This window comes from Alternaria ventricosa (assembly GCF_023758065.1).
Source record: "Alternaria ventricosa strain BMP 2768 chromosome Unknown scaffold_2, whole genome shotgun sequence".
NCBI classification, from domain to species: Eukaryota; Fungi; Ascomycota; class Dothideomycetes; order Pleosporales; family Pleosporaceae; genus Alternaria; species Alternaria ventricosa.
Genome location: NW_026055682.1, coordinates 1,700,477 through 1,727,344, shown reverse-complemented (window position 1 = coordinate 1,727,344; position 26,868 = coordinate 1,700,477). Strand labels below are relative to the sequence as shown.

The following is a 26,868-nucleotide window of genomic DNA, read 5'->3' as shown; positions in this document are numbered from 1 at the left end:
GACAGGCTCTACGAAGGAGCTAGTTTCTTTTGACGCCCATGCCTCAGGCCAAATCCGGTGTAGCCCTGGGCGTCACTAAAAACCAGCTTCTTCGTAGGGCAGCCTCCAATGAAGATGCGCTAATAATCACCGATTGTTCCTGCCCTTACTCAAACACCCTACCACGAGGAAAGATATCACCTTCACGACCGCATCCTCTTTGAGCTGGCCACCGATACTTCATCCATGTCTTCCCACTCGTCATCCTCGTCATCATCAACGACTACCGCTCTCTTCCGCTTGCTTCTCGCACCGACTGCGGGCATGGATGCTTCATCAGCCATGAGACTCTGGCGCTTCTCCAGCCCTTCAAGACGCTCCTCAAACTCTTCCTGCTGTGAGTCGACTGCAGACTCCAGCTTCTCTACACGTTCAGCGATATCTTCCATCTGATCCAGCGCGTCTGCATTCTGACAGTAGATACGGTGCTTGAGCGCCAACCGCCAGAAGTAGTATCTCCGATCGTTTTCGTTGCTGGACTTTGCTTTCCTTGTGATTCGCGCCCGGTTACGGTTGTTTGGTGGGATGGTCGACAACAAGTGGAGCTCGATCATCCTGTAAAATTGTCTGCCTACAATCTTGGTTTCCACCCGAAGTGCTTCAAGGTCTTTACCGTTGCCAAGAATCTGGTCCCGCGGAATTGGTGAGTCCTTCCTTAGGGACTCAGGAGGAAGATTAGAAGCAATTGACAGGCCCTGGAAGGCGGACAATGTACGAAGATAGGTGATGTCGCTATAATCTCGCATAGCATCGAAAGCTTCGCTCGGATCTTCAACTGGTATCTCGAAGATGAAGGGCTTGCTCGCCAACTCCTGGAAGATGGTGTCGTACAAGCGGCTTCCGAGCGATTGACCTTGGTATGGAGGAATAATGAGAAATTGGGAGATGCGCTCCCTTGATGGCGTCTCGAGGAGGTTGAGCTTATTGGTGAAGAGGAACGTCTCGGGGTCTTGCGTCAAACGAGGTGGCGTATATTTGCCCGCATTGCCATCATTGCTGTCGGCTGGTGATGGCAGTTGCTTTGTGGCACGAGCGATCTCGAAAGTAGGAAAGACCCAGGCGCGATATGACGTGGAGAAGCCGGCGAATGTGTAAGGAGAGAGTTGTGAATCTGGCAACGGCGTCATGTCGTATAGAAGATATAGCGTCCAGCGGTCGAGCGTCTCTTCGTCATCCAAGCCGTCGATTGTCGCGCCCTCGATGAACAGCAGTGTCAGGATTCTCATATTCAACCAGATGCGCCTAGCATCGGGGTCCGTCATGGAGGCCTTCCATATCTCGTACTGTTTGCCGTATAGGCTGAAAGTTTTCATACACTCGCCTGGTGGTTTCCAGTCTGAAGACGCAGCACCGGCAGCATCATCGATCGACTCGGGGAGGAACTCGCGAAACAGCTCTGGTGATAGATCGATCTGATTCAGGTCTGGGGATATTTTCTTGAGGTCGAGTTCCTGGTCGAATGAGATCTTTAGATTTGGCTTGAGGTCGTTTGCGCGGAAGTCGAGCTCGATGCTGGGGTTCTTGTACCCCGCGATGGTCTCGTTCTCTTCGATGACGGTGTATGTGTAGCTGGGGTGGAAGGATTCGTCGTAGATGCGTTCGGGGCCATCCGCATTGGAGGTGCGGTAGAGGTTGATGTGGAAGCACTCATTTGAGTTGGTCACCCCTACACGAGGTTAGCAAAGTATACGCCGACGCTGCTCTTGCTACGCCTTCGCGCAGCTCCCGTTGCGCAACTTACACTCGTCCAAATCGAGCTGCATGACGACGGCGTTTGTGCAATACTGTGTAATCTGGAATGTACGCTTGGTTGACGCGGAGTATCTTCGCGACGTGGGTGGGGCGATGGCAGTCGCGTGTAGCAATTAGACGATGGACGAGCAGCGCGCAAAGTGAAGGGAGCAGCTAGCGCGACGGGAGACGCGTTTTAGCGCAGCCCTACGTCGTCGCTCCCGCCCCTGCTCCCAAGCCTCAAGAAAGTTGCGCTATACGACCAACTTGTCCACATCAGCCTCACAACGCGCCAGCCCTCACCGCCAACACCACCACCACCCCAACTACATTGCGACGGCCGACTCCTCGCGGCATGGATAGCGTCGATTGAAGTTCTTACCATCCTTTTCCCTTTTCTGTGTACCGGGCGCATCTTTTCTTCGTAAATCCGCTTAAGGGACGACTCTACACACGCTGTAACCATGTGGGACGGCCTGTTTATGCTGCTCGCCTTGAGCACGGTCATGGGTATTGCGTGCGTCTCTGGTCACTACAACATACAGCAGCGAATTCTAACATGCACAGCTCCTTCCTTGCCGGTATCCTCCCGCTCTCCTTTAACCTCTCCACCCGCCAATTGCGCATCATCACCCTCCTCGGCACTGGTGTGCTAGTAGGCACCTCCCTGATTGTTATCATACCCGAAGGCATTGAGACGATGTACAGCGCTGGAAGCAAGGCGCATGCGCACAGTGCGCGTAGTGTTCAACCTACCATCCCCTCGGTCGTGAGCCTGCAAAAAGAGATACCTCACCCACCCAAGTTCCCCACTTGGAAGAGAGCAGATGATGTCGCCACGAACTCGCTCACTGGAGGAGCGATCAAGGCGCCGGGCGCCGTCGACATGACTAGCGACAAAGCTGCCATCGATATGCAGTTGAAGAAGATCAAGGACAGCAAGGAGAAGGAGAAGCCTGCGGAGGACGCCCACCCGCAAAAAGGTGGAGACGACGACTCGACAGAGGGTCATAAAGAGGGACACACCCGCGTGCACGCCCCGGAAGACGACGAGCCAGCCCACGGGCATGCTGAAGCTGGCCACGAGGACGGGCCAAGCCCGCATGCATACATCGGCGTGGCACTGATACTAGGTTACATCCTCATGTTCCTGGTCGAACATCTACCAGAAGCCCTGGCTTCCGCGAAACCAAAGTACCAACCAATGCACATTTCCCTATCGAACCTGGCACGCGGACCGCACAACTCATCTTCATTGAGTCTCAACGGCATGGGCATGCAGAGCGCTGCAGTGACGCCTCTCGCAACGCCTGGTCTGCCTCCCCCACCTACAAAAAAGACACCTGCAGCCACAATCGGTCTCATTGTGCACGCTTGCGCCGATGGAATTGCGCTCGGTGCCTCCTCCACAGCCGAGTCCACATCTCTGTCGCTCGTCATCTTCTTCGCAATCATGCTGCACAAGGCCCCTGCAGCATTTGGTCTCACTTCTGTTCTTCTCAAACAAGGGCTATCAAAACGAAAGGCGCGGACGCATCTCGCTTTCTTTAGCTTAGCAGCGCCAGCAGGAGCTTTGGCTACTTGGACCATCGTGCACATGTTCGGACGCAACCACTTGGGTGGTGATGAAGGCTTAACATGGGCGACTGGCTGGGTACTGTGTTTCTCTGGTGGAACATTCTTGTAAGTGCACTAAACCCTGCTCTACCGCTTCTTGGTGTACTAATTCGACGCAGGTATGTCGCCATGCACTCCATGTCTGAAGCCACAGCCTCTCAACACCCGCACGAAGACCCCACCGCGAACGGTTATATGGACGCATATCCCGGTAACAGCAACATGTCCAAGGGCGACATAAGTATCGTCATGATTGGCATGCTACTCCCGCTTATCACACAAATAGGACACGCACACTCACACGGCCATTAGAAGGAGAAGGACATGTGTTGCATATTGTGGCGTTCCACACAGGCTGGTTTCGCACCAAGCTATCTTACTTGTTTTAGAGCGATGTTGTCGAATTAGTTTTATGTACCATTCTGGAATGATACCAAATCTTGATCACACCTCATCCTATCCACTTGATAGTTGGATTCTATGTAGGCTAACGCTCAATCAAAATGCTCATGTAGTCTCCATATCAGGATCGCCATGCTCGTGCACCTCTCTCCCCCGCCTTTGCACCAACCACCCTGTTCTTGACCCTTTCAGGCTCGTCGGCCCCACCCCGCCTCATTCCATACATCCACCTCGTCCTCCTGTCTTTCACAAGTGGCCGTCTCGAGACTTTACAAGCAAATGTTTCTCTTGTTCAATCTAGTCTTGACACACTGCTCCCCTTTCCACCCAGCTTCTGCTATGACGAATCGTTCAGTCGTAGCAAGCAAGTTCGAGAAGGTACTGTATAAGATGGACGTGGTTACACTCAGGACACAAATCGTTTCGAGGGCGAAGATGTATGTGTTGGATGTAGAAGCGTTGGAAATGCTGTATTTGGCCGTCATCTGTGAGGATTGTGCGCCGCTACAGCGCGATGGGTGAGTTGTGCTAGCGATATTCATGCAGCGGGTCAGGGTCTATAGAGGTCGAAAGGAGCCCGGCATGCAGGATCTTTTGTAGTGATTGCGTCGATACTGATGATGAAGCGAGCTCGTGGTATCCTTGGTAGCAAAATCAGAGACGTAGGAAATCGTAAAGTGTTATTTGGGCGAGAAGTCGGAGTCGTTGTCAGGACCCGGGGCGTTGAGAAACCTCGTGCTCAGGCGTAGCAATCCAAGGCCGAGGTTTTGCACTCTCTTTCTTCTTGTCTTTACTTTCGCAAGTCCATCGCAAGACCCTCCCTTCTCACACAAAGTCAATCATCTTCCTCACCAAGGCATAGCCTCCGCTCCGAAATCCACCCTTTGCGCCGCATACCTCCTATCCTGCCACGTCTCTTCCTCCTCATCCTCGTGTTCCTCCCCTACACCCCACCTCTTCTTAACCTTCTTAACAGCAAACCTCCCAATGCCCCAAACCGTCGCCGCGAAAATCGTGCCCGCAATGCCCGTCGGCGCCAACACGAACCCCGCCCCACTAACCACTGTGCCGAAAGCTCCAGCACCTATTGTCGCAACCAGTGACCCGATCGCAACGTATTTCGCATATCGGACGAGTTTCCAGAACGCGAATATCACGCCGGAACGGAGGACGCGGAGGAGTGCGCGCGTGCGGCGTGAGGATACGGCGTTGGGCGCGGTCTTGGGGTCGTAGAGGTAGCGCAGATTGCGCCGTGTTGAGGCGAGTGCGGAGCGGGATCGCGCGTCTATTTCCTGTTCGTGGGCGTCTGTGGAAGACATTTTGGGGCGGGTTGCGATTGGTGGTGGCTGTTGTTGTGGTACGAGATCCATGGATGGAGTTTGGGAAGGAAGTTTGCAAAGAGCGATGACGTCATTGGGCATTAAGATCGAAGCCGTAGATCTTAGGACATGGTGATTCGGACAACAATGTGATTTTGTAAAACTTATACTTGTAGGTTACTTGGCTCTTGCATGAGTATCCTAGGGTCTGAGACCACTCGCTCATAGACTTCAATCTCGGTACCATATTATCGTGTCTTCCTCTCACGCCCGTCTCCTACTCAGGTTTCTCCATCTTGACTTCCTTCATCTTCGCTTCCATCTTCACTTTTTCAGTTTTGGCCCTCGGTTCCGCCTTTATGTGCACCTCCTCTTCCTTCAGCCCCATGTCTACCTCGACCAAGTCCAACCCGCCATGAAGCTCCAGTCTCTCCCTCTTGCCTTCCTCCACACGCCCGAACTCCTCCTCCTCCACGTCCTGTAGCCTCTTTCTCTCCAGCTCCTGTTCTTCCTGCAGAGTGCGCCTACCCACAGGGTGAGCGCTGTGATTAGACGTGTTCAATTCCAGTAAAGACCACGCGAACCTCCGTCCAGTCACTGGATCTAGGATTGCTGCACGGAAGGCCACACCGGTCATCTCATGTACCAAGCGCGGCTTTTGGCCGTCTGGTTTGTGTATTTCCGTGTCAACAAAGTGGTCGATGTCTTCTTGCACAATTCTTTCGGCCAGGTGCTTATGCTCATCGGCTGCGATGATATTTAGTCGTATATCTGAGTCGGGGTCGTCCCAGCAGCGTACGGTGATCTTCATATGGCGAGTGTAGGGAGCTAGCGCGAAAAGAGCAGAGGCGTAGATCCATTTATGTCTTTGCGTTTGCTTGCCGTTTTGGTCAAAGAGCGGTTCCGGTTGGATGTCATCTTCTCGTTCCCACCCTGATGGCTCGTCGGCGTACGTGATAGCGCATAGATTGATTACAGGCTGATAGGCCGCATCGGTTATAACGCGTAAGGCTAGGTAGAGGGGCGTTGGTACGCCAGGGAGGGCTTGAGCGCTGGTTGACATAGTAAAGAATAGGTGATGGGTACAGGCGCAGGTGTTGTTACAGCTACCGAAGAACTACACATATCAAGACTGAAATATTCCATGGGCCCTGATAGCGTCATGTGTTCGGACCATGAGTCTCTCGTTTTCCTTCACTACTGCTCATGATATCACTTGCCCCCTTCTGTCCCTCCGCACGGTGCGCTGTTTCCAGGCTATTCATTAAAATACTCTTGTTGAACGTCTTCCTTCTTCCTCGGTCGCTCATGTGGGGTGTCCTTGTCGCATTGCTGAAGCACTTTGGACGCTTTCTACGCGTGATCCTCCCCAGTCAAATGCTACTATTCTCGTGCTGACATCGCATGGCATAAGATCAGGTGACATTATTGGAAACGATCTCAACGTTGCATCCGCTTCAGTCTTTCTTCAGCAGCCCTAGCACGCCGTTCTCTTTCCATCCTAGCTCTTGCTTCTGGCGTTAGCCCTCTCATCTCTTCCTCTCTCAAGTCTGCTCCAGTCTTGACAGGTAGTGCACCCAACGACTTGCCCTTACCCAATTTCTGCTCCTTTTTCCTGATTTCCTCGGCCTCACTCTCTTTCCGCACACGCTCGGTCTCAGCCTTCCGTCGTTCAGCTTCAGCCTTACTCTCAGCAGCCTTCTCGGTCTTCTCTTGAGCGTCTCGCTTGTCGGCCTCGGCTTTGGTGATGGCTGTAGGTATACCGGCCTTCTCCCAATCCCAGGCAGACTCTCCGACCTCCGAGCGTGCGACGCGAAATGCGTCACGAGCTGCACGGTCGCCAGTCAGCGTGAAAGGAGTTCGCGCTTCATCATTCATCACAGTCGGATCGGCACCGGCCTTCGTTAGGAGCGCGAGGATGATAGGAGCAGAATTTAGGGATGCAGCAAGATGTAGTGGTGTAGGTGTATGATGGTTGGTTGGGAGAAACTGGAAGTTTGGTGAGACTTCATTCGTCTTGAGGTAGTTTAGAAGCGCGGGAACTTTCGAACGCTTGATTATCGGTATAACCTGGGACGTGTGTAATGTCGCAGCCTCTTCTTCCTTTGTCATTTTCTTGGGCTTGGGTTTCGCTGGAGCGGGTGCGGTGGCCGCGGCTTCCTTCTGAGGGTTATTGAGAGCAGCAAGCGCTGCTTCATCAATGGTACTCTGTTTTACTCGAGTAAGCTCAACGAATGCACGCATGAGCTCTTTCTGAGTCGCTCGTCGTGTACTGAAAGGAAAGCCTCTGTTGCGTGGGTCATTGTGACGGAGAACCTGTCCTTCATACGGACCAAACAGAGTTCTCCGGTTCGTCGCGCCGGTCGCGCGGACAAAGATCAATTCTGCAGTATCGATCATGCTTTTCCAGCTAGAGAGTAGCTCGCGGACTTCGGCGATGAGTGCGGTCTCGTTATAGCGACGAATGGATGAACCGGCCGAGTGTGCGTTGCCCTTTGCGTTATCGTTCGCTGATTGCGAACCTCCCTGTTTCCGTCGTGTAGTGTATCTGTGGAAGGTCTTATGCGCAATTACAGTTGCCGAACGCTCGTCGAATCCTGTGTGATTCTTCCCTGTCTTCGGTGCCAGCGCCACTATCATTGCAGCGAAATGGCCACCGCCTATCATACAGAGAAAATAATGCGGCCCAATGTCTGTGCCTGGTAGTGGGACACCACCCTCATTCGCCTTGATCTTGGGAGGCTGCTTCGGGGATAGCTGCTTTGCGCGTATGGTGTCTAGGATATGTGACTCGTCCTCCTGCTCAGCATTCGAGAAGATCGCGCGATAGACGCCCAGCGACATGTTTTCGGGTATCGAGGGTGACGAGAACCATATCAGCGGAGGCTTGCCGGAACCTCTCTGCTTCTTCCTTGAGGCAAAATCCTCGAATTCCGGATCCGAAATCTTGGCCTGCTTCTTCAAAAGAGTGCTTAATGTCGAGTCCTTTGCCTTCGCCCCTTCTTCATCTTCATCGTCGTCGGATTCCGATGACTCAGACCCTGATATGCTCTCGTCTAGATCTCCGATGAGCTTCTCGAACTCGGCCTCGCCTACAGGCTTTGCGCCTTTTATCTTTTGCTTCAGGTTGTATCCATGGAGGTCGGATCGGACATGAGCGCGCTGGTCTGCAAGGGATGCGAAGCTGAGCCCACAGAGGTTGCACGATGTGGCCTTTGCCGGGCTGCTGCTCTCGTCTTCGGCGGTATCGGGAGAGTCGTTCGCCGCCACAGGTGTTGGGATCGGTATCTCTTCTAGTGGCTGTTCCGGCTGGTCCTTGAGAGTGAGTGTGGCTAATAGCTCTTCGGGAAGATCAAACACTGCGAATGTTAGTTCCGTGTGCACTGGGGGAGCAGGTATCTTACCATAGAGAGGGCGCTGCAATAGATGGTCTCCTTTTTGGGCCATTGTAAATTGTCGAGAGTGTTGGTCAGGTGTGGTAGGTGGTATGCGATCGTGAGCAGAAGATTCGGAGGGGCGCGTTGCAGGTTGAACATGACGTACATCACAGCCTTACATACACGCGAGTCATCGGGCGCCCAACACGCTAATCCCTCACCAGCGCGTTCAGCCCTTCACCACCCACCAACCCTGCAAACGGATTTCACGCGTCAATCACCAGAAATCACGACCAGGACATGAAGATTAAGCTAAAGCGCCTTTGTTTTCGCAGCGTTCCACACACAAATTAGATTACGCGTACTCCGCATCCGCTACCTGCACAAACACCCATCCTGGCTCTACGTAGTCCAGCAATTGCAGAGGATCCGGCCCCTCAACATGAGCGGGAATTGATACGAAGTCTATGTTGCGCTCGGCAAAGCACTGGTGTAGCTTCGCAAAATCTGGCGGAAAGTGACCCAAGAAAGGTGGCCAGTCTACTACAGCGACTCTCTTCAGAGACAGCTTCGGAGAAGCCATTTCAGCGAGATGGCGCAGCATCTCTGTCGGGCCCTCCCACCCCTTTGAACCCCAGTGTTCTTGCCAGTCAATCTCAAAGCTCACCTCTTCCAGTGATGGTGGAAGATGATGGACTAGTTTCGCAACGAAATCGGAAGTACAATTAATCGGCTCGTCGTCGTGTGTTATCAAGCCCATATCCACCGAGCGAAGACTTGTCATATTCGAAGCCAGGCGTGCTATCTGCAGCACGTGCCCCTGACAAAGCATTTGTTGGTCGCCCCGGATGGAGAGACGCTCAATCGTTGCGCGATTGTGTATGAACGCTCCCGCAAGCTCGCTAAACTTGGTCAAGAGGCTTGGAGAGTATATGCCGCGTTGATCTGCCAAGGAGAAGATGCGAAGTCAGCGTATGCCTTACATGGAGTTCGTACAGCCCTGTTATTACCATTATTGATGTCTTGTTCGTAGGAGAAACTCTTCAAATTCCTACAAGCTTCGGTGAAGTACCTCAGCGTCGGCACTTCCACAACGGATCGTTTCAGCGTGATTTCCTGGACTTGAGAAGATGCGGGATCTAGCACAGTCTGAATCGGAATGTCTTGGTCCCAAGCCGGGCGTTTGTTGTTCTGATCGAGGAGCACTAGGTCCGAAGCGGTAAAAGCGTGGAGTGAAGGAAGGAGGAAAATGTATGCTATGGCTTCTAAGGGCAGCGGACCGTGTATGTTGATGCTCTTCAGGTGTATGAAACGATCTGAATGGTTCGCTATAGTCGTGAACCAGTATTTGTCGTCTGGCCAGAAGGCTTTGTCTGCGACGACAAGTGTATCAACATTCGGGGTGAACATCAGAAGTATCTCGAGAAACTCGTCATCGCGTCGTGTGCCAGTAGCATTAGACATCAATCTGTCCTTTTCTGGTAGCTCCAGAATTCTAATGCATATGAGGAAGACTGTTTGATTCTCCTCAGTATCGTCATGATCGTCGAAATCGTGTTTCCACGTGAGGTTTCGCACTCGATTCCCAAGCTCTGGATTTGCACATAGTGTACGTAACAGTGGCCAAGGACGTCGTACGAAAAGGTTTCTGTACAAATGATCGAGCGAAAGGGTGTACATCCGACGGCTGGTCAAGCTAAGGTGACATATGTCCTTAGCATTCTCATTTGGAATGCGCTCGATGATACTCATAACCAACTCGTTGGGCAGAGCATCGAAGGGACACGAAGATGGTACAGTGATCGACATGGTGGCTCGAAGGTAGCATGCGCAAACGACACTGCCGCAGATGGGTTATACAAGCGGCTTAGACTTGAGATGCATCATGCAAGAGTTATTTTCACTCAATTTTAAAAGTAGGACGGTCGTTAGATATGTTGGCAGAGCACACGAGCTTCCCCGCGTTGGGACGCTAATGCCCAGGTGCCTTAGCGGCTGTTAGACCGGTCAAGCACGTGTTGACAATAACGGCGAATCATCTGTTAACATTACACCGACATACAAGCGACTCAAACTCCACAAAGCTCTTAGAAGTATCCTAGCTGCCTGCAGCAGTTGTACAAGGATGCAGTTTTGCCGATCTTCATGTTGTTGTGGGTGAGTTGGAGTCCCTAAACCCAATGAGCCGCGAAAGCCTCCGTTTTGTGTATCCAGAGCCAACCAGACTCTACGTCTTCTTTGATAGCTAGTGGCTCCTCACCCTCAACAACTTCGTAGACTACATCGAATTGCATTCCTGAACGTTCATATACCCGCTTCAGATGCTTAACCTCGTCCGGGAGGGGAAACCAACCTGCCAATGCAGGCCAGTCGACGATATAGATCTGTTTCAAGCTTGATGTTGAACAAGCAACAGCTTTGACCAAGCATAATAAGATATCGATGAGGCGTTGTAGCTTTTTGGATTCTTGGCGTAGCCCATAAGCCCACTGAAACCGCAGAGATTCAAGAGTGTCTGGAAAGGTTTTGACAATCTTTCTCGCTGTAGTATGAAGGTCTTCAGATTGTGAGGACTCCGATTGGCTGAATGTTTCAATATCGCAAGGGCCGATATCCAGACTACTGAGTTTCGCGAGTGTAGGTCCGGTAACATGATGACACAGCGATGACAGCTCCATTTCAGTCACCACCGAGTCCACTCGTAGACGTAGGTTCTCGAGAGGGCTATTTGGACCCCATCCATGATGCCCGATCCATGTGAGAAAAGGCGTCGATTCAGGAAGCCATCTCAGATCATGAGAGACGTATTCGTAGTCAAAAGTCTTGAGTTTGTCGAGCTTTTCGAGAACGACCATTGCCGAATGGAAGTGTAGGTCTGATTCTCTTATAACCAAGCGTTCGAGAGATGAGCCATTAGCCAGCCACCGATCAACGTGGGCTTCGCCGTCATCGTCCCAGGGGAAAGTCCTGCCAGGCTCTCGACGCATATCGACGGCCTGAGTAAGCTCCAAGGTTTGTATGGAGGGCAAAGTCAGAAGGGGTACAATACTTTCTAGACGTAGAGGACCCAGCAGAGTAATTGATCGAATATTTCCGAAGTGAGCTGGATTGGCAGCCAAAGTTTTGAACCAGTAACAGTGGTCGTCCCACTGCCATACATCGTGTACGGTGACCTTTTCAACTTTAGGCGTGAAGAACAAAAAGAACTCCAGGTACCACCAATGTACTTCGTGATCAGAAGAAAAGCCTATGAAGCGGGTTGGTAGGTCGGTAGAGATATCCGTGGTGTCCAAGATGGCCCCAGAGCTTCTGAGTTTGTTGGCAACGGCATGCCTGTCGCCTAAAGGCAGACAGCGGCGTCTGCATGGTCGGCTCCAATATTCCTGATACCACACCACCTCCTTGACATAGTTTGTGAGTTCATGGCAGTGGGCTGAATGAGACAGCGTTATGGTACGCAGGAATTGCTCCGGGGCGCGACCTGGAAATCTTCGGTATAGCCGGTCTAGCGTGAGGCGATGGAATCGCCAACTCGTCGCATTCAGAGCGCGTAATGTCAAGTAATCATCTGCATCCAGCTCATCTAGGATGAGAAGGATCAATTCGTCGGGAAGTGCAGGTGCGCCCAAATTCAGGCGCGGTGCTAGTGCAGGAAGGTCCATCGTTGCGATATGTATGGCAGATCCGTTGGGCGAAGGTCTAGACAGGTTTGCATGTTACCGCCAGCGTAGTATGCATGCGAAATCGCTGCTAAGACGATCGGAGGTACCTAGGTAGATGACAGCGGGACGGTGGCGCTGAGATGGCGCGCACGAGCCGCCTCCCCTCCGGTTCCGCGGACAGCTGCTCGATCTGCAGGGGTCCCGAGGTCACGCTACCTAGGCATCCAAAGCTTCAATGCTCCTTCACAACGCACTGGTAAGCAGCTGGCCGCCTCCTGGCGAGCTCTTCAAAAGCACTGGGAACATACACGCACACGTAGATGGTGGCCAGCTTCGACATCACCAGGGCGACCTCGGGACCCTTTATTTCCCGGAGACGCGCCACATGGCGACTTTACGCATCGATCTCAGTGCCAAGCAAGGCGTACATACGCCCATGTCGTACAAACTATTACCTTTGCAGCATCTTACCGTACCTAAGTAAGCTCTCAATGCCTGAGCCCGATGCACTTCACTGCCCGGATCTTTAGATGAACAACATCTATCACCCGCCCATACAGACTCTTTCATCCGCAGGATCCTCCAGACGGGCAGAACCTCAACAAATTTTCGCTCTCAAGTACAGCCCGTTTCGCACCATCTTCGTCTCAACGCCTTTATTGTACAGTTCCCGCACCTTCCTATAACGTGTGGTCCTTCGCCACCATCAGATGCATGCATACGCAAGCTGGAAGCCTCTGGCATGCAAACTACTTATCAAATGCTGGTCCGAACAACCCTGATAGAATCTGGATATGCGATATTAATGATGAAAGCCTGTGGCTGCAAGCGTGTTCTACACTAAGTATGCGCCCGCATGAACAAGTGCACTTATGCTGGGCTCGCATGCTTTGGTGTAACCGCATTCTAAGTATAAAGAGTCATGAAATCTCGCAATTGCCGTCTACGAGGTACTGACTTCATCTCCAACAAGCTGTTACCTCGCCATGAGGTTTGTATTTGCATTTCTGCTCTCGCTTGGAAGCACCGTAGCACAAGCTCCTCAGACCGATGCGTTAGCCAAACACGGGCTTGATCAACTATGGCTTGATGTGGTCAGACACCCTGATAGCTACACCAGGAACTGTACCTCAAGTACAGTCGCTCGGCGCCGTGAATGGTATGTTCATGCAAACCTCAAGGAGGATGCCACTCACCCCACAGGTCTAAGCTGAAGCGTTCGGAGAAGCTGAACTACATCGAAGCTGTTCACTGTATGGGAAAGACTAAGGCGAGAACTCCAGCTGCAGTTGCCTCTGGAGCGATAAGTCGCTACGATGACTTCGTGGTCACCCATATCCTGCTGACACAGTACACGCACGGAAACGTATTCTTCGTCAAGCCCTAAGACGCCTCATCAGAATGACTAACATTGACAATGGCAACTTTTTGTCATGGCACCGCTACTTTATGTGGGCATGGGAGCAGACTCTGCGTAACGAGTGTGGGTATAAGGGCTATCTTCCGTATTACAACTGGGCGTTGTGGGCTGATAACCCCACCGCATCCCCTCTCCTCGATGGAAGCGACACGAGTATCTCTGGAAATGGGGTGCATATACCTGATCGCAATGCTAGCTGTGTACCTAACCCAAACCGATGCTTTGTGGAAATCCCACCTGGGAATGGAGGTGGTTGTGTTGCCTCTGGGCCCTTCAAAGAGTAGGTCGTCGCTCATCAGATGCCTTAACCATGTCCTCAATACTGACGGCAATCTAGCTGGAAGATGCACATCGGACCAGTATCTTCTCTCGACACCACCGTACCGCCAAACCCATCTCCGGATGGTCTAGGCTACAACCCTAGATGCATCAGACGCGACATCAATACACGCTCGTCATCGGAAACCACCGACGCTGATGTCGCCGAACTAATCACAGCCAGCGCCAACATCTCCGCTTTCCAAGACACGCTCCAAAACCCTTCTCCTGGAAGACTTCGCGTTCACCTTGGTGGCCACCAGACAATCGCTGGTGACGCCGGCTCAGACTTCTACAACTCGCCGTCCGACCCATACTTTTGGCATCATCACGCCCAGATTGACCGGACTTGGTGGATCTGGCAGAACCAGAATTTGGAAGATAGGCGGTTTACTATCGCTGGAACGCTTACGTTTCTGAATACCCCGCCCACGAGGAATGCGACGTTGGATGATGTTATGACATTCGGCGGTTATTTGGGCTTTCCTAACATGACGATCAGAGAGGCTTCCAGTACGCTTTCTGGGCCGTTTTGCTATGTCTATGAGTAGCGAGGCGAGAGAGCCGGAATTTTCAGTTCAGTATAGGTATTCATCTAGGTAGCTTGCGTAACTTCGCCGATATCCCTGTCAACCCTTCGCATCTCTTGTTCGCCAAGGTCGAATTGTTTCAAATCTAATCGGTGACCGCAATGCCCATGATATCAATGTCTCACCGGCATATAGTACGAGTGATGCGTCGTAATCTCACCACGTAGAGTGCTTGTAGCACCGTAAGCGTTCGCCCCGCATAAGCCTACCATGTCCGAAGATGTAATCTGCTGCATCATCAATCATGAGTCAAATGGCGATGCGTCCAATTGCGCCAGCGCGGTTAGCGTTTTACTGGAATAAGATCGGCACTTGGCATAGTCGAGATACGGGCCATAGATTGAGTGATAGACTAAGCGGAGAGTAGGAGATCGAATATATATGTACAACGTCATTCAAATGTCTACCACGTCTCTTGGCGATATCTACCACTCTTTTCCATACTCACGAGATAATTCTCTGCGCCCTCCCTGTCCATGTTCCCATGTTCTTGAAAAGCTTCGATGAGCGCTTCGCGCACTGCCTGGGGCATCTTGCCCGATGACCCGCAAATGTATAGGATGCCGGACTTATGGAAGAGGTGAGAGAAAACGAGGGAGGATTGCTGCCGAATGAGATCTTGGACGTAAACCTTTTGACGCTGTCATATCGTTAGCGTAGACTTGAACAGGGTGGAGCTGGGCACTGACCTGGTCTCGGGAGAACGCCGCGAAAACTTCTAGGGGCACACCAGAGGATTGAAGCTGCGCCCACTCGTCCTTGAAGAAGTAGTCTGATTCAGCGTTACGACAGCCGAAAAAGAGAAGATCCTTTATACTTCCGTCATCTTGCTGCGCGTGGCCGTTTTGTAGCTTCTTATGCTCCTCGCGCCATAGTATACGTTGGTATATCAGAGAACGCATAGGAGCTACACCCGTGCCTGGTCCAATCATCACGACCGGTCTGTCAAGTTCCTCTCTTCCTACACCCAGTCCGCCTCGCGAAAGAGTGACTGTGATCTCCTGTCCTGGAGTGAGTGAAGCAATATATCGCGTAGCAACACCCTGCCTAATTCTTTTAATGACAGTCTTGTACTTTACAATCGCGATCAAGAGCTCAATCTTTGTCCTATTCTCCGCCTCTGCGTCAGGATTCATTGCGCTTGCGATGCTGAACTGGCGACCACGCAATGCAGGGATGATGCTGCATACGCGCTGCCAGGGAATTTTAACAGACTCAAACTCCTGTAATACCTCTAATATGCTGCGGCGCGGGCGTGTAGTGTAGTCGTAGAGTTCGTCAAGATACTGGGGGTCGGTAAACTCAAGTAGTCTTGCCTTGTGAAACTCGTCGTTCGTGTAGTGCGCGAGCTGGGCGAAAAACGACCTCCGTGGTATGGCGATGATGTCGAGATGGTTAGTCAACAGCTGCCGTAGGGTTATTAGACTACCTGGCTCCAGATTCCGGACCGGCAGGGTGGTGTCTGGGGGCGTTGAAGGCGACGAAGGTGTGAAGCGAAGGGGTATATCAGCCTCGGAAGTCCAGCCCATACATTCAATGAACTGCGATACATCGGACGGGAAGTTCTTGGGGTATATTGTGAGTACATCGCCTGGAGCGTAGGGATGTGTTTCTGGTATCTCGAACTTGATATGCCGTACATCCTGCCAATGATTTGTTGGAGTGACTCTCTCATTGCTTGCGATCTTCGCAGTCAGTCCGCCACCTATCTTCAGGAGATCTAATGGGGGGACATCCGTCGCATCGCCATTCGATACAGGTACATTATTGGTGTTCGATGGAGATGTTGTATCATCGACGGCAGGCGCAAGCAGCCATTTCGGGTCTAGTAGAACATCGTCCGGTATCGGCTCGACACCATCAGCGAGAGGGTAAGAGTCAAGGAGATGTTGGCGCAGTTTCGTCGACCATGGTAGGAAAGATCCGTCGATACTTTGGAATAGTCAGATATGCGCCGTAATTGCAATGATGACACAATTCTTGCTGCATACGCAGTTTGACAGGCAACATGAGAAGATGCATGAGGAAATGGAAAGAAAATCTGCAGACGCGATAATCGTGTTGACATACCCCTCTGGATGTTGCTCGTCCGACTCTCCGCGATCGCAGACTGGCTGCGCTCCTAGCTGGATGAGCCGGTTGTAGAGCTTGCGATGCGCCCAGTTGTACTTTGGATAGGACGTATCACCAAGACCAAAAGATGCAAATTTCATTTGTTGCAGGCACCCTGGCCGCAGCCGAGCACTTCGGATGGCTTTCCAAAACTTCTGGCTATTGGGTGGCAGGTCACCCTGGCCCGTAGTGGAAATGGCGATGAGAACGACATCGTGTTGCAGCAGTTGTCTCTACCGACAGTCAACCATCGCTCCTTGCACGCGACACCGCCACTGACATACAAGAGTGATGGCGTTGAGCTCAGCGACTTCCGTGTGGAATCTCAGTCGCTCAGCGACCCTTCCCATCTCCTCAGCCACATCCTGCGCGTTCCCTGTCTCCGAGCCGTAGACGACCAGTGCGCGGCGCGCTTGCAGTGCACCTGCCATGGCGGTAAATCAGCAATCAGATTGCGGTGAGGCAGGCTAGCCTGGACAGGACTCGAGGAATGGGAAAATTGAATGGCAGGGCCCCCGGATCCAGTGCATGAAGAAGCGGTGCACTAGCGGACACGTCAACGGCAGGCGGGTCTTTTTCATGCTTCTAGCGGCAGTGGGCGGTGGGGCGGAGGTGAAGCTGGAGCGCCATGCAGCCAAGGGTGAGGTCTACTGTGGCGCTAGGGCGAGCTGTGGCGTCGCGCTTAGCTAAGCAGTGGTGGGCGTCGCGTGCAGGCACTGCAGTCGCACCAGAGCATGCACATATGTGCAACGGGTGAGAGAGAGAGAGAGACTGTTCTCGCTGCTTGTGCTGCGGCGAACCCGTCCATGCGCTCAGCGGCCGCCTAGTCGCCGTTTCCCCTATCCATGCACTCCTGGTCGCTGCTCTCAGGCAAGTGGGCCCTCGACTGTGCGCAGGGGCCGCTTCCGTTACCGGATGCGGCCAAGCCCCATGGCTGCGCTCTTCAAAATAATCTGCCTGGTCGAGGCCTGCCCTCTCTCTCCCCCATCAAGTCAACAACAGAGACCAACAACGCACCCCATCAACCCAATCCTCTCTCAACCTTCCCCGGGCTCGTAGCTACCCACTCCACACCCCCCTCGTCAACAGTTCCACCAGCAGGCGGTTCGGCAATCCCATCACCCACCAACCACCCACTACTGTTCAAGGTTACCTTTACCGGTCTACCAGGACTCAAGTTTCGTCAACCTCTTACACGCTCGTCTACCACCCGTGTTCGTCAACCACCCAAACTTCAGCAATCATGTCCGCACCTGTCGACAGTGTCACCGCCCAGATGGCCACCACCTCCCTCACCGACAACAACGCTCCCACCACCACGGAGAGCACTGGCGCTCAACAGCCCACCGCAGCCGAGGACGAGGCTGTGCGTGCGAGCGCCGCTGAGGGCAGGCGACTTTACATTGGAAACCTCGCGTACGCGACCACCGAGGGGGAGTTGAAGGAATTCTTCAAGGACTACCTGGTGTAGGTGGACCCTGTTTCTCCGCATGACGCAACACGTCCAAGCTAACACGTGGTGCAGCGAGTCCACGACCATCCCCACCAACCCACGCACCTCGCGCCCCGTCGGCTACGCCTTCGTTGCCCTCTCGACCCCGTCCGAGGCTGAGCGTGCCATCGCCGAGCTCAACGGCAAGGCCATCCTCGACCGCAAGGTCTCCATCCAGCTTGCCCGCACTCCCGAGGCCCACGCTGAGGGCGCCGGCAGCGGAGCCGAGGGCAACACTGGCGAGGCCCGCCGCCGTACTTCCACCCGTGGACGCGGTCGCGGTCGTGGCCGTGGCGGCCGTGCTGGACGCGGCGGACGCGCTGTAAGTACCTCCGCACCCTACTGCCTGTTTTCACAAACTAATCAAGTTCTGCACCAGGCCGATGCTGAAGGCGCCGAGCAGGTCGAGCTCTCCAACGAGGCTCCTGCCGACTCCACCCCTACAAATGTACCCGGCCAAGTTGCTCCCCTAACCGAAACTACGAACGAAGCGCTTACCGCAAAGAAGGGCGCCGACAAGTCTGCTCCCCAGGGGCCCCGTGAACGCAAGCAGCGCGGTCCTCCCGAGGACGGTGTTCCCTCCAAGACCAAGGTCATGGTTGCGAACCTGCCGTACGACCTGAAGGAGGACAGGGTAAGTTTGCACATCCACTTTTTACAGCACGTGCTAACTGGTGAATCAGCTTCTTGAGATCTTCAAGGACTACTCCCCCACCCAGGCCAAGATCGCCCTCCGCCCCATCCCCCGCTTCATGGTCAAGAAGCTCCAGGCCCGCGGTGAGCCCCGCAAGGGCCGTGGTTTCGGTTTCGTTACCCTCGGCTCTGAGGAGCTCCAGCAAAAGGCTTGCTCCGAGATGAACGGCAAGGAAATCGAGGGTCGTGAGATCGCAGTTAAGGTCGCGATCGACTCCCCCGGTAAGGAGGACGACGCTCCCGACGCGGCCGCTGATGGCGAGGCTCCCCTCACCGAGACCGCTGCTGCCAACGAGACCGACAAGGTCGTTGAGAACCCTCCCGCCACCTCTACCCCCGCTGCCACCTCTACTCCCGCCGCCTAGGTAGCGGCTGCTGCTTAGACGCGCGTCATCCTCAGCAAGTCGCATCAGACATGGCATTGCGCTGTGGATTTGTGTATCGAAGTTTCTGGCCCATCGACATCTACCATTTACCTTGATAGAAAGATATGGGCAAGCGCCTTCAGCATCTTAGTCGTTTTAGGTTATCGGGTTATCCGCAAAAGTGCGAATTCGGAGTCTGTCAGGTGTAATATGGTGGACTATCTCGGGTTCTTTACGGTTACGGAAAACTTATGTTAGCTGGCACGAGAGATGAGATATCACATGAATGAACAAACAAACAAACCTGCCGTCAATACGACGGTTGATGAATGACTTTTTTACTCGGAGAGTACCGCGTTTCTTTACTCGTGATTGCGAGCTGCACCCTCGCAAGACACCCAAGGGTTGTTCCGAAGGCGATGGCAAGGACAATCGTGATGCGACTTCCCATGTTTTGATTCAAATAATGATGTACCAATGCGCGCTATATAATAAGGAATTCATGAGCGGCGCATTCGACGTATTACTATTGTATTCTAAGCTACTCAACACATGGTATGAAGTACACTGGAAATTATCTGATGTCTTGCACGCCTGTTATAACAGCTTCGAGCAATCTTCCAAAATATATGATAAAAGAAAAACGACATCAGTGGTGGAATGCATTCTTAATCTTGTTTACAGTTTTCTTGGCCCAAGAACCGATTTTCTCCCAAATGGACTTCCAGCCACGTCGCGTAAGCAACACCTCGTCTCTACCCTCGATGTTCACCCTGGCTTCTATCCGAGCCGTCGGCGTAGGCCAATTGAACTCTGAGAGAGTTGTGCCGGATGGGCCTGAAGGTAGGCTGACTGAAGTGATGGAATGGGTAGGAGTCGGTAGAGGTGATGCTGATTCTGTAGTTGTAGCAGATACTGAGTTTAATGCTGTGGTATCTGTTGTGGATGATACTACGGATCGACGCCGGCGACGTTCGTATTCTGACTTTACTGCTGAAGCTATAGATGTCGTCAGAGAGGTTAAAGACGTCAAGTTGATCGAGTGACTTACTGGGTGATGGAGTACCAGAACTAGCTGGTACATTGATGCTTGAGAGTATGGAAAACTCTACTGTCAAAGAGGTAGGCTTCAGAGACACCTTCGCCGGCTCAGGTGTCGTGGAGTGGCCAATCAACGTAGCTGTCGCGGACAGTCCACTATACATGGGCTGAACAGTACACTCGCTGTCTGCTCCAACGGGCCCGGCATCGACAGGAACAGGACGACCGTTGTTATCAATATCAGCCATGACAACGCACCAGCCTGTCCCACTCAGTATCCCTGATGGTGCCGCGACGTCTCCTGCTGCTGCGTACGGGTATTCTTGAAAGGTTGGAGGGGGGACGCATTCTCCGCCTGACCCTGCAGGCCCACCTGCAACGGGTATAGGTGTTCCATCTCGGTTTATGTCAGCGACTGTGACGCACCAGTTGACGTCGGCGGGAATGTTATTCAGAGCAGCAATTGCTGTTGTTTTGGCAAAGACGACAGTTGTTGCTGTGGTCTTAACGGTGACGGTGCTGCGGCCTGTTGCTGGCTGGTCTTGTGCTGGGAATCTTTAGCTTTGGTAACACTTGCGTTGGTTTAAGACATACCGAGGAAGCTGACGGCATCATCTTGGGCTGTTGATCGGCTCACGCTCGCTATTGTGGTCATTGAAGGTTGTGCTGTTACTGTGGTGATGCTCGTGAAGGTAACTATCAAAGTCACGAGAGATGGCCCGCCGGGAGCTACTACCGATGGTGTGATAGGCTGCGGAGTTACAGAAGTCGTGCCGGTCACCGTTACGTGTACCGTGTTTGATTCGATTGTCGACGATGCAGGAGGTGATGACGTAGGTATGGTACTCGGAATGATTGGCGACCCAGAGCTGGGTGTCTGCGGGGGTGTTGTGGCAATAGACGTAGATGACGCTCCTGAGCTAGCTGGAGCTTCAGCGGGTGGTTTTGGCTGAGGGTTTCCACAGCTCATATTCTTGATTCTTGACTGTCGAGAGCTTGGATCAATAACACTCCAATCGGCCTTCTGATCCGATGTAGTGTCTTTGAGTAACTCGAACCAGAAAGTAGTGTATTTCCCAAACACGGCACAGCCAACCTCACTCCAAAACTTCTGGAGTTCGTCTATACCGGCAACTGCAGCGCCGTGTTGCTCGGAATCGGTAAAAGGCCAGCCCATTTCCGCGATCCAAACCGGTCTGTTGCCTGCGCGCTGCTTGACTCCCTCGAGGGAACCTTGGAAGCTTGTGCTTGCTGTTCCGATGCTATCTTTGTTCCAGTACGGGTATGCAGTCATACCAATGAAGTCTGCATTATCCACCACGGCATATTGCGCGGTATCAACGTGGCCGATTGGTTTGTCCTTCATGTACTGGGCGAACGATGAGGAAGCGATGCTATTCTTCACCTGAGCTATTGTCTGCGCAACGACCGCTGCGGTAACACCAACTTCTTGAGTCCCCTCGGCACGGTATACATCCTCGTTGCCTACAGATAGTCCAATGATAAGATCGGAAAGAGCTTGGCCGTGCTTCTTAAACCCTTTCTCGAGTGCGGCCATCTCATTTTTGACGTTCTCATCAGGTGAACCGCCCTTCTGCGCCGGCGTTATCCAGAAACCAAGGAGCAGGTTGGTCTTGGAGACAACAGCAGCATCAAAAGCTTCGGTCGGCTCGTCGAGGGTTTTCGCTGCTCTGCAAGTAAACAGGCGGGCACTATCGAAGGGTATGTCGGTAGTCAGGTTTCGGGCCAGGTTGAAGCCATCGAGGAAGTCTGCTTTCAGCTTGGCATTCTCTTCCAGACCCCAGAAAGCACCGTAGTTGAAGCCTGTATAGACCTGACTCGCGGCCTGCGCAAGATAAGGAAGTAAGAGACAGGAAAGAAGGAAAAGCCTCATTTCGTGATGCAAGTCTTCTCAAAGCGGATTCGGATAATATATTGCATAGAAACCGAGGAGGAAAGTAACAGAGGAAATCCATCTAGTAAGTACGACTGAGACTTGAATGTCCATGATGTTAGCTTGAGTGATGTGATGGGCTACAGAGTGTGACAATAGGACGTCGTTGAACAATACGTATTCACCCTCATTCACACGGGTGATCGTGCCTCTGCACACATAGAGGAGCAAATAGATTCCTGATTCTGACGCGCGAATGGCTAGGCGTAAATGATTTATTGTGCGATGACATGAATGCACCTTCGACTGTAAGTTCAGGGAGATGCTGCGCCGACTGGATCGGGAACGATCGTCTTGCCTTGCAAGGCTAAGAGCCAAGAAGGCTTAATCGGAGTCATTGATAGAAAAGACAATGGTGGGGAAGATGAGATGACGGCTGTTGTGGGGAGGAAACAGTGACCAATGAGGAACGAGATGATGCAACGCCCTGGAGTCGGAGAAGCGTCCGTCCCCGCGGCCTCCGAGCTCGCATCGATAAATTATCAGGAACAGCAAGCCGCCACGGAAGGAGCAGCCAGCCCGCCACCATGTCTCTCGCACGCTTTGGAGGTGCTCTCGCGCGCGCAAGGTGCTCCCCGCGGCCGCAATGGCACGCAGCGTATGTCCTCAAGTCCACCACACGTCCGACTCGCCAGTCTAATTGCTTGCAGACGTGCGCTTTCCAGCTCCGCCATCCGCACCGCCAAAGCCGACAATGAGCTCAATTCGGTCAGCAAGCACATCACCCAGCCTAAGTCGCAGGGCGCCTCGCAGGCGATGCTGTACGCCACCGGCATGAGCGAGACGGACATGAACAAGGCCCAGGTCGGCATCTCGTCTGTCTGGTACTCGGGCAACCCGTGCAACATGCACCTGATGGACCTGAACCACAAGGTCAAGGAGGGCGTCGAGAGGGCCGGACTGCTGGGCATGCAGTTCAACACCATCGGTGTTAGCGACGGCATCTCCATGGGCACAAAGGGCATGCGCTACTCGCTGCAGTCGCGCGAGATCATCGCAGACTCTATCGAGACAGTCATGGGTGGCCAGTGGTACGATGCAAACATCTCCATCCCCGGCTGCGACAAGAATATGCCCGGTGTCATCATGGCCATGGGGCGTGTGAACCGGCCTTCCCTCATGGTTTACGGCGGTACCATCCAGCCCGGCTGCGCAAAGACGCTCGAGAACCAGCAGATCGATATCGTTTCCGCTTTCCAAGCATACGGCCAATTCATCACGGGCGAAATCACCGAAGACCAGCGATTCGACATCATCAGGCACGCCTGCAACGGACAGGGTGCTTGCGGAGGAATGTACACAGCAAACACAATGGCCACGGCAATTGAGACAATGGGCATGTCGCTACCTGGCTCTTCGTCGAACCCAGCCAACTCCAAGGCGAAGATGCTCGAGTGCCTGGCAGCGGGTGGCGCCATTAAGAACTTGCTCAAGGAGGACATCCGCCCGAGCGACATTCTCACCCGCGAAGCATTTGAGAACGCCATGGTCGTCATCAGCATCACTGGTGGCTCAACCAACGCTGTTCTTCACTTGATCGCGATTGCTGACTCTGTTGGTCTCAAGCTTACCATTGACGATTTCCAGAGCGTGAGCGACCGCATTCCATTGTTGGCGGATTTGAAGCCTTCCGGAAAGTACGTCATGGCCGACGTTCACGATATCGGTGGTACCCCGTCCCTTCTCAAGTTCCTGCTTAAGGAAGGTCTTCTTGATGGTAGCCAGATGACTGTGACTGGTAAGACTCTCAAGGAGAACTTGGAGAACGTCAGAGATTTCCCCGCCGAGCAGAAGATCATTCGACCGCTCAGCGAACCTCTGAAGTCCTCTGGTCACTTGCAAATCTTGAGAGGATCCCTTGCCCCTGGAGGCTCCGTAGGCAAGATCACTGGCAAGGAGGGCACCCAATTTACCGGCAAGGCCAAGTGCTACGATGCTGAGGATGACTTCATCTCTGCTCTCGAGCGTGGTGAGATCAAGAAGGGCGAGAAGACCGTCGTTGTCATCCGTTACGAAGGTCCCAAGGGCGGCCCCGGTATGCCCGAGATGCTGAAGCCTAGCTCCGCCATCATGGGTGCTGGTCTTGGCAAGGACGTCGCACTCATCACAGACGGTCGCTTCAGTGGTGGTAGTCACGGCTTCTTGATCGGTCACATTGTGCCTGAGGCACAGGAAGGTGGCCCTATTGGCTTGGTTCAGGACGGCGATGAGATCACCATTGACTCCGAGTCCAACGAGCTGAACATCGGCGTCAGCGAGCAAGAACTAGCAGAGAGGCGGAAGAAGTGGACCGCGCCTGCCTTGAAGTACCAGAAGGGTACGCTCTTCAAGTACGCGCGATTTGTCAAAGACGCTAGCCAAGGCTGCGTTACCGACTCTGAGTAATCTTCACGTTTGAATGTCTCACGTTTGCATCTGCATGTATATTCTGATGGCTACAGCCGGGGTAAAAGTCACATCCGGAGTTCGGGCGGGCGATATTCGTATATTCGACACAATGTTATCGATATAGCTATTCGATCTTCAGCATCCTCCTTATTCACCATGCTTCGTCCAAGCTGTCATTACCACAACATCTCGAGCTTGATCTTCTGTCGCCGGCACAACCTCTTGATCAGCACTCTGTCTCCCAAATCTTAACAACACTCTTCAAAGCGACTCCTTCATTATAGCCCAGAGCAAGCTCTTCAAATGCCCAGCAGCATCCGACATGGCTTCATTCACGTCGATCTTGGACCCTCTGTTGATAATCCAGTCTGCAGTCACGAACAGCTTCATCGACCTCACTATGCCACCCAACATTGGCTTCAAAATGTCCAGCGGCAACAGCTCGGCGCATTTGACCGCAAATAAGCGAGCGAGAAACTAAAAACCAGCTACACTGCAAATATCGTCAGGTGTAGGGTATGGAAACATGGTGATGATGGCTAGAATGTTCCGAGTAATAGGGATATCTGGTAAGTAGCAAGAGGTGCAGTGTCTCCTTGATCAGCGCATGATGCCAGCTCTTACTGACCAGGGAGCGTCAGTGAAAGCTGGCTGTGTGGTGTTGACGAGGCTGGAATCTAGGACGTCATGAAGAAGGTATAGATGTGATGATTCTCAACACGAGCTTGGACGTCATGAGAGGACAATTGCTCTGCAAAGTGGTGAAGAATGCTGTATTGTGTCAAAACGTAAAGAAGATACGGAACAAGCGAGGAAGACGGGAAGGCCATCTAAAGACGACGGCTGTAAAATGAGCTGTTATCTGAGTTTGACAAGGCTGTTGACATCCTAGTACATTTGAACCCTGATCAGTGATGAAAAGCAAAGACAGGCACGGCATAAAGTTCCGATACGAAAAACAATAGAATATGCGGGATCATCTCCCGTAAAGTTGCGGCAAGATGAATCCCTGATCCATTCCTTGCCATGTTTTTCTGTGAAGATAGAGTTCCTCTTTCTCATGCCGGTGAGTGTCAAGAATTTCGGAGGAAGGTGCGGAGAGATGGGCACGTCAACGCACTGACCGTCCTGCGTCAAGAACCACGCCTGGATCGTTTCATCACATACTTACACCTGCAGCCTCAGCTTCATCATGGAAAACTCCGCAACTCTAATGATTTGTTAAGGGGTCGCAGCGACCCAAGGAAAGGTCCAAGGAAAGGTAATGCAGGGCGAGCAGTGTGACCTGGTTACGCAGCTCCCGGGAGCATGGATTCCGCGCACGATAGCTCATTTCTCCCCTGACCCGGTGTTTTGGAGTGTTTGTTGATGATCAGGTGTTCATGTTGGACAGTCAGGTACCTGCGCTGCTGAGCTTGGATAGCTGACGATCATCGACGAAGACATGGGAGACCGGCGCAAAGCGGCAAGATTGTGCCAACAACGAGGCGAGACCGCGACTGTTCATTACCGCTATCTTGGTCTGACATGGAAATGCGCTCGCATCGATGACCGGAAAGCTGCGAAGTGGGATATCGGCAAGCTGTGTTGCCGGCCGTCGAGATACCTGCCGTTACAGCTCGAACGACAATCAAGAGTGGAGCTGATCTCCCTCGTTCCGTTAGCCGTGTCGATCATCGCGTCCGCTTTGGGCTGCCCTCGACGCGCTAGACAGAACTTGCCGATGACGCTGAACCATATGTTCCGAAAACGCAAGATCGACGTCTTGGTATGTAAGTCCTCGGAGGTGCAGATCGTCAGGGGAGCCAGCCATACAATGCAAGCCTAGGGTCACAGAAGACTCCGTGGGGCAAGACAGATGCATCGTGAGCCTCACCACCTCGCAGATGGCCAGCAAGACGAGGCGAGTCCCTAATGAGACAGCAATCTGGGCAGAATCACCGCGGACTTCCGCAGTGCCTCGCCGCCTACAGGTTCTCGCCCCAATTTCGACTCTCCCACGAGAACTAGGACGTGTCTTTGACATCTGTTGCGCAACCTGACTTACTCAAGCCCATGAGTAGCGTTCCGGAAGCTTGAAGCCCGGGATCTACCTCGAGATACGCGCTAAGGATGAGGGTCTAGTCTCATTATCCCTTAGCATGCGTGGGCCATACCCCAGAGGATCAAATCTTACTTCCCAGCTAGGCCAACAAGCTTTCACAGCGGTCTACGTGCAAGAGGCTCATCGGCAACGGCAGTATCGGCGATGCTTTCATGAAGATCGCCAATGCGTGCGCCATGACTAGGCAAGCTGTAGCTCTAGTCTTCTCATCATAGTATGGCTTGGTGTGGGATCCTTCAACCCC

General features: G+C 53.0%; 10 protein-coding genes across 10 annotated transcripts; 4 read left to right on the top strand and 6 right to left on the bottom strand.

Moving 5' to 3' along the window:
* Positions 1 to 182: 182 nt before the first annotated feature.
* On the bottom strand, positions 183 to 1,802 carry J4E93_001568 (uncharacterized protein; the record flags this gene model as incomplete). Its single annotated transcript, XM_049339519.1, has 2 exons — positions 183 to 1,705; positions 1,781 to 1,802. 2 exons carry the CDS (start codon positions 1,800 to 1,802, stop codon positions 183 to 185), a joined length of 1,545 nt encoding a protein of 514 aa, XP_049203476.1.
* Positions 1,803 to 2,234: 432 nt separating this feature from the next.
* Positions 2,235 to 3,699, top strand: J4E93_001567 (uncharacterized protein; the record flags this gene model as incomplete). Its single annotated transcript, XM_049339518.1, has 3 exons — positions 2,235 to 2,287; positions 2,338 to 3,453; positions 3,507 to 3,699. The coding sequence occupies 3 exons, from the start codon at positions 2,235 to 2,237 to the stop codon at positions 3,697 to 3,699; spliced, it is 1,362 nt and encodes a 453-aa protein (XP_049203475.1).
* Positions 3,700 to 4,637: 938 nt separating this feature from the next.
* Positions 4,638 to 5,108, bottom strand: J4E93_001566 (uncharacterized protein; the record flags this gene model as incomplete). The annotated part of the gene is made up of 1 exon (XM_049339517.1): positions 4,638 to 5,108. The coding sequence occupies one exon, from the start codon at positions 5,106 to 5,108 to the stop codon at positions 4,638 to 4,640; it is 471 nt and encodes a 156-aa protein (XP_049203474.1).
* A 277-nt stretch (positions 5,109 to 5,385) lies between these two features.
* J4E93_001565 (uncharacterized protein) lies at positions 5,386 to 6,171 on the bottom strand (the record flags this gene model as incomplete). Its single annotated transcript, XM_049339516.1, has 1 exon — positions 5,386 to 6,171. The coding sequence occupies one exon, from the start codon at positions 6,169 to 6,171 to the stop codon at positions 5,386 to 5,388; it is 786 nt and encodes a 261-aa protein (XP_049203473.1).
* A 377-nt stretch (positions 6,172 to 6,548) lies between these two features.
* On the bottom strand, positions 6,549 to 8,555 carry J4E93_001564 (uncharacterized protein; the record flags this gene model as incomplete). Its single annotated transcript, XM_049339515.1, has 2 exons — positions 6,549 to 8,467; positions 8,513 to 8,555. The coding sequence occupies 2 exons, from the start codon at positions 8,553 to 8,555 to the stop codon at positions 6,549 to 6,551; spliced, it is 1,962 nt and encodes a 653-aa protein (XP_049203472.1).
* Positions 8,556 to 13,548: 4,993 nt separating this feature from the next.
* On the top strand, positions 13,549 to 14,436 carry J4E93_001563 (uncharacterized protein; the record flags this gene model as incomplete). Its single annotated transcript, XM_049339514.1, has 2 exons — positions 13,549 to 13,847; positions 13,905 to 14,436. 2 exons carry the CDS (start codon positions 13,549 to 13,551, stop codon positions 14,434 to 14,436), a joined length of 831 nt encoding a protein of 276 aa, XP_049203471.1.
* Positions 14,437 to 14,878: 442 nt separating this feature from the next.
* J4E93_001562 (uncharacterized protein) lies at positions 14,879 to 17,018 on the bottom strand (the record flags this gene model as incomplete). Its single annotated transcript, XM_049339513.1, has 4 exons — positions 14,879 to 15,115; positions 15,165 to 16,407; positions 16,546 to 16,820; positions 16,872 to 17,018. 4 exons carry the CDS (start codon positions 17,016 to 17,018, stop codon positions 14,879 to 14,881), a joined length of 1,902 nt encoding a protein of 633 aa, XP_049203470.1.
* An 812-nt stretch (positions 17,019 to 17,830) lies between these two features.
* J4E93_001561 (uncharacterized protein) lies at positions 17,831 to 19,137 on the top strand (the record flags this gene model as incomplete). Its single annotated transcript, XM_049339512.1, has 4 exons — positions 17,831 to 18,054; positions 18,113 to 18,401; positions 18,459 to 18,713; positions 18,763 to 19,137. The coding sequence occupies 4 exons, from the start codon at positions 17,831 to 17,833 to the stop codon at positions 19,135 to 19,137; spliced, it is 1,143 nt and encodes a 380-aa protein (XP_049203469.1).
* A 1,624-nt stretch (positions 19,138 to 20,761) lies between these two features.
* Positions 20,762 to 22,072, bottom strand: J4E93_001560 (uncharacterized protein; the record flags this gene model as incomplete). Its single annotated transcript, XM_049339511.1, has 1 exon — positions 20,762 to 22,072. One exon carries the CDS (start codon positions 22,070 to 22,072, stop codon positions 20,762 to 20,764), a length of 1,311 nt encoding a protein of 436 aa, XP_049203468.1.
* A 587-nt stretch (positions 22,073 to 22,659) lies between these two features.
* On the top strand, positions 22,660 to 24,517 carry J4E93_001559 (uncharacterized protein; the record flags this gene model as incomplete). Its single annotated transcript, XM_049339510.1, has 2 exons — positions 22,660 to 22,730; positions 22,783 to 24,517. The coding sequence occupies 2 exons, from the start codon at positions 22,660 to 22,662 to the stop codon at positions 24,515 to 24,517; spliced, it is 1,806 nt and encodes a 601-aa protein (XP_049203467.1).
* Positions 24,518 to 26,868: the final 2,351 nt, after the last annotated feature.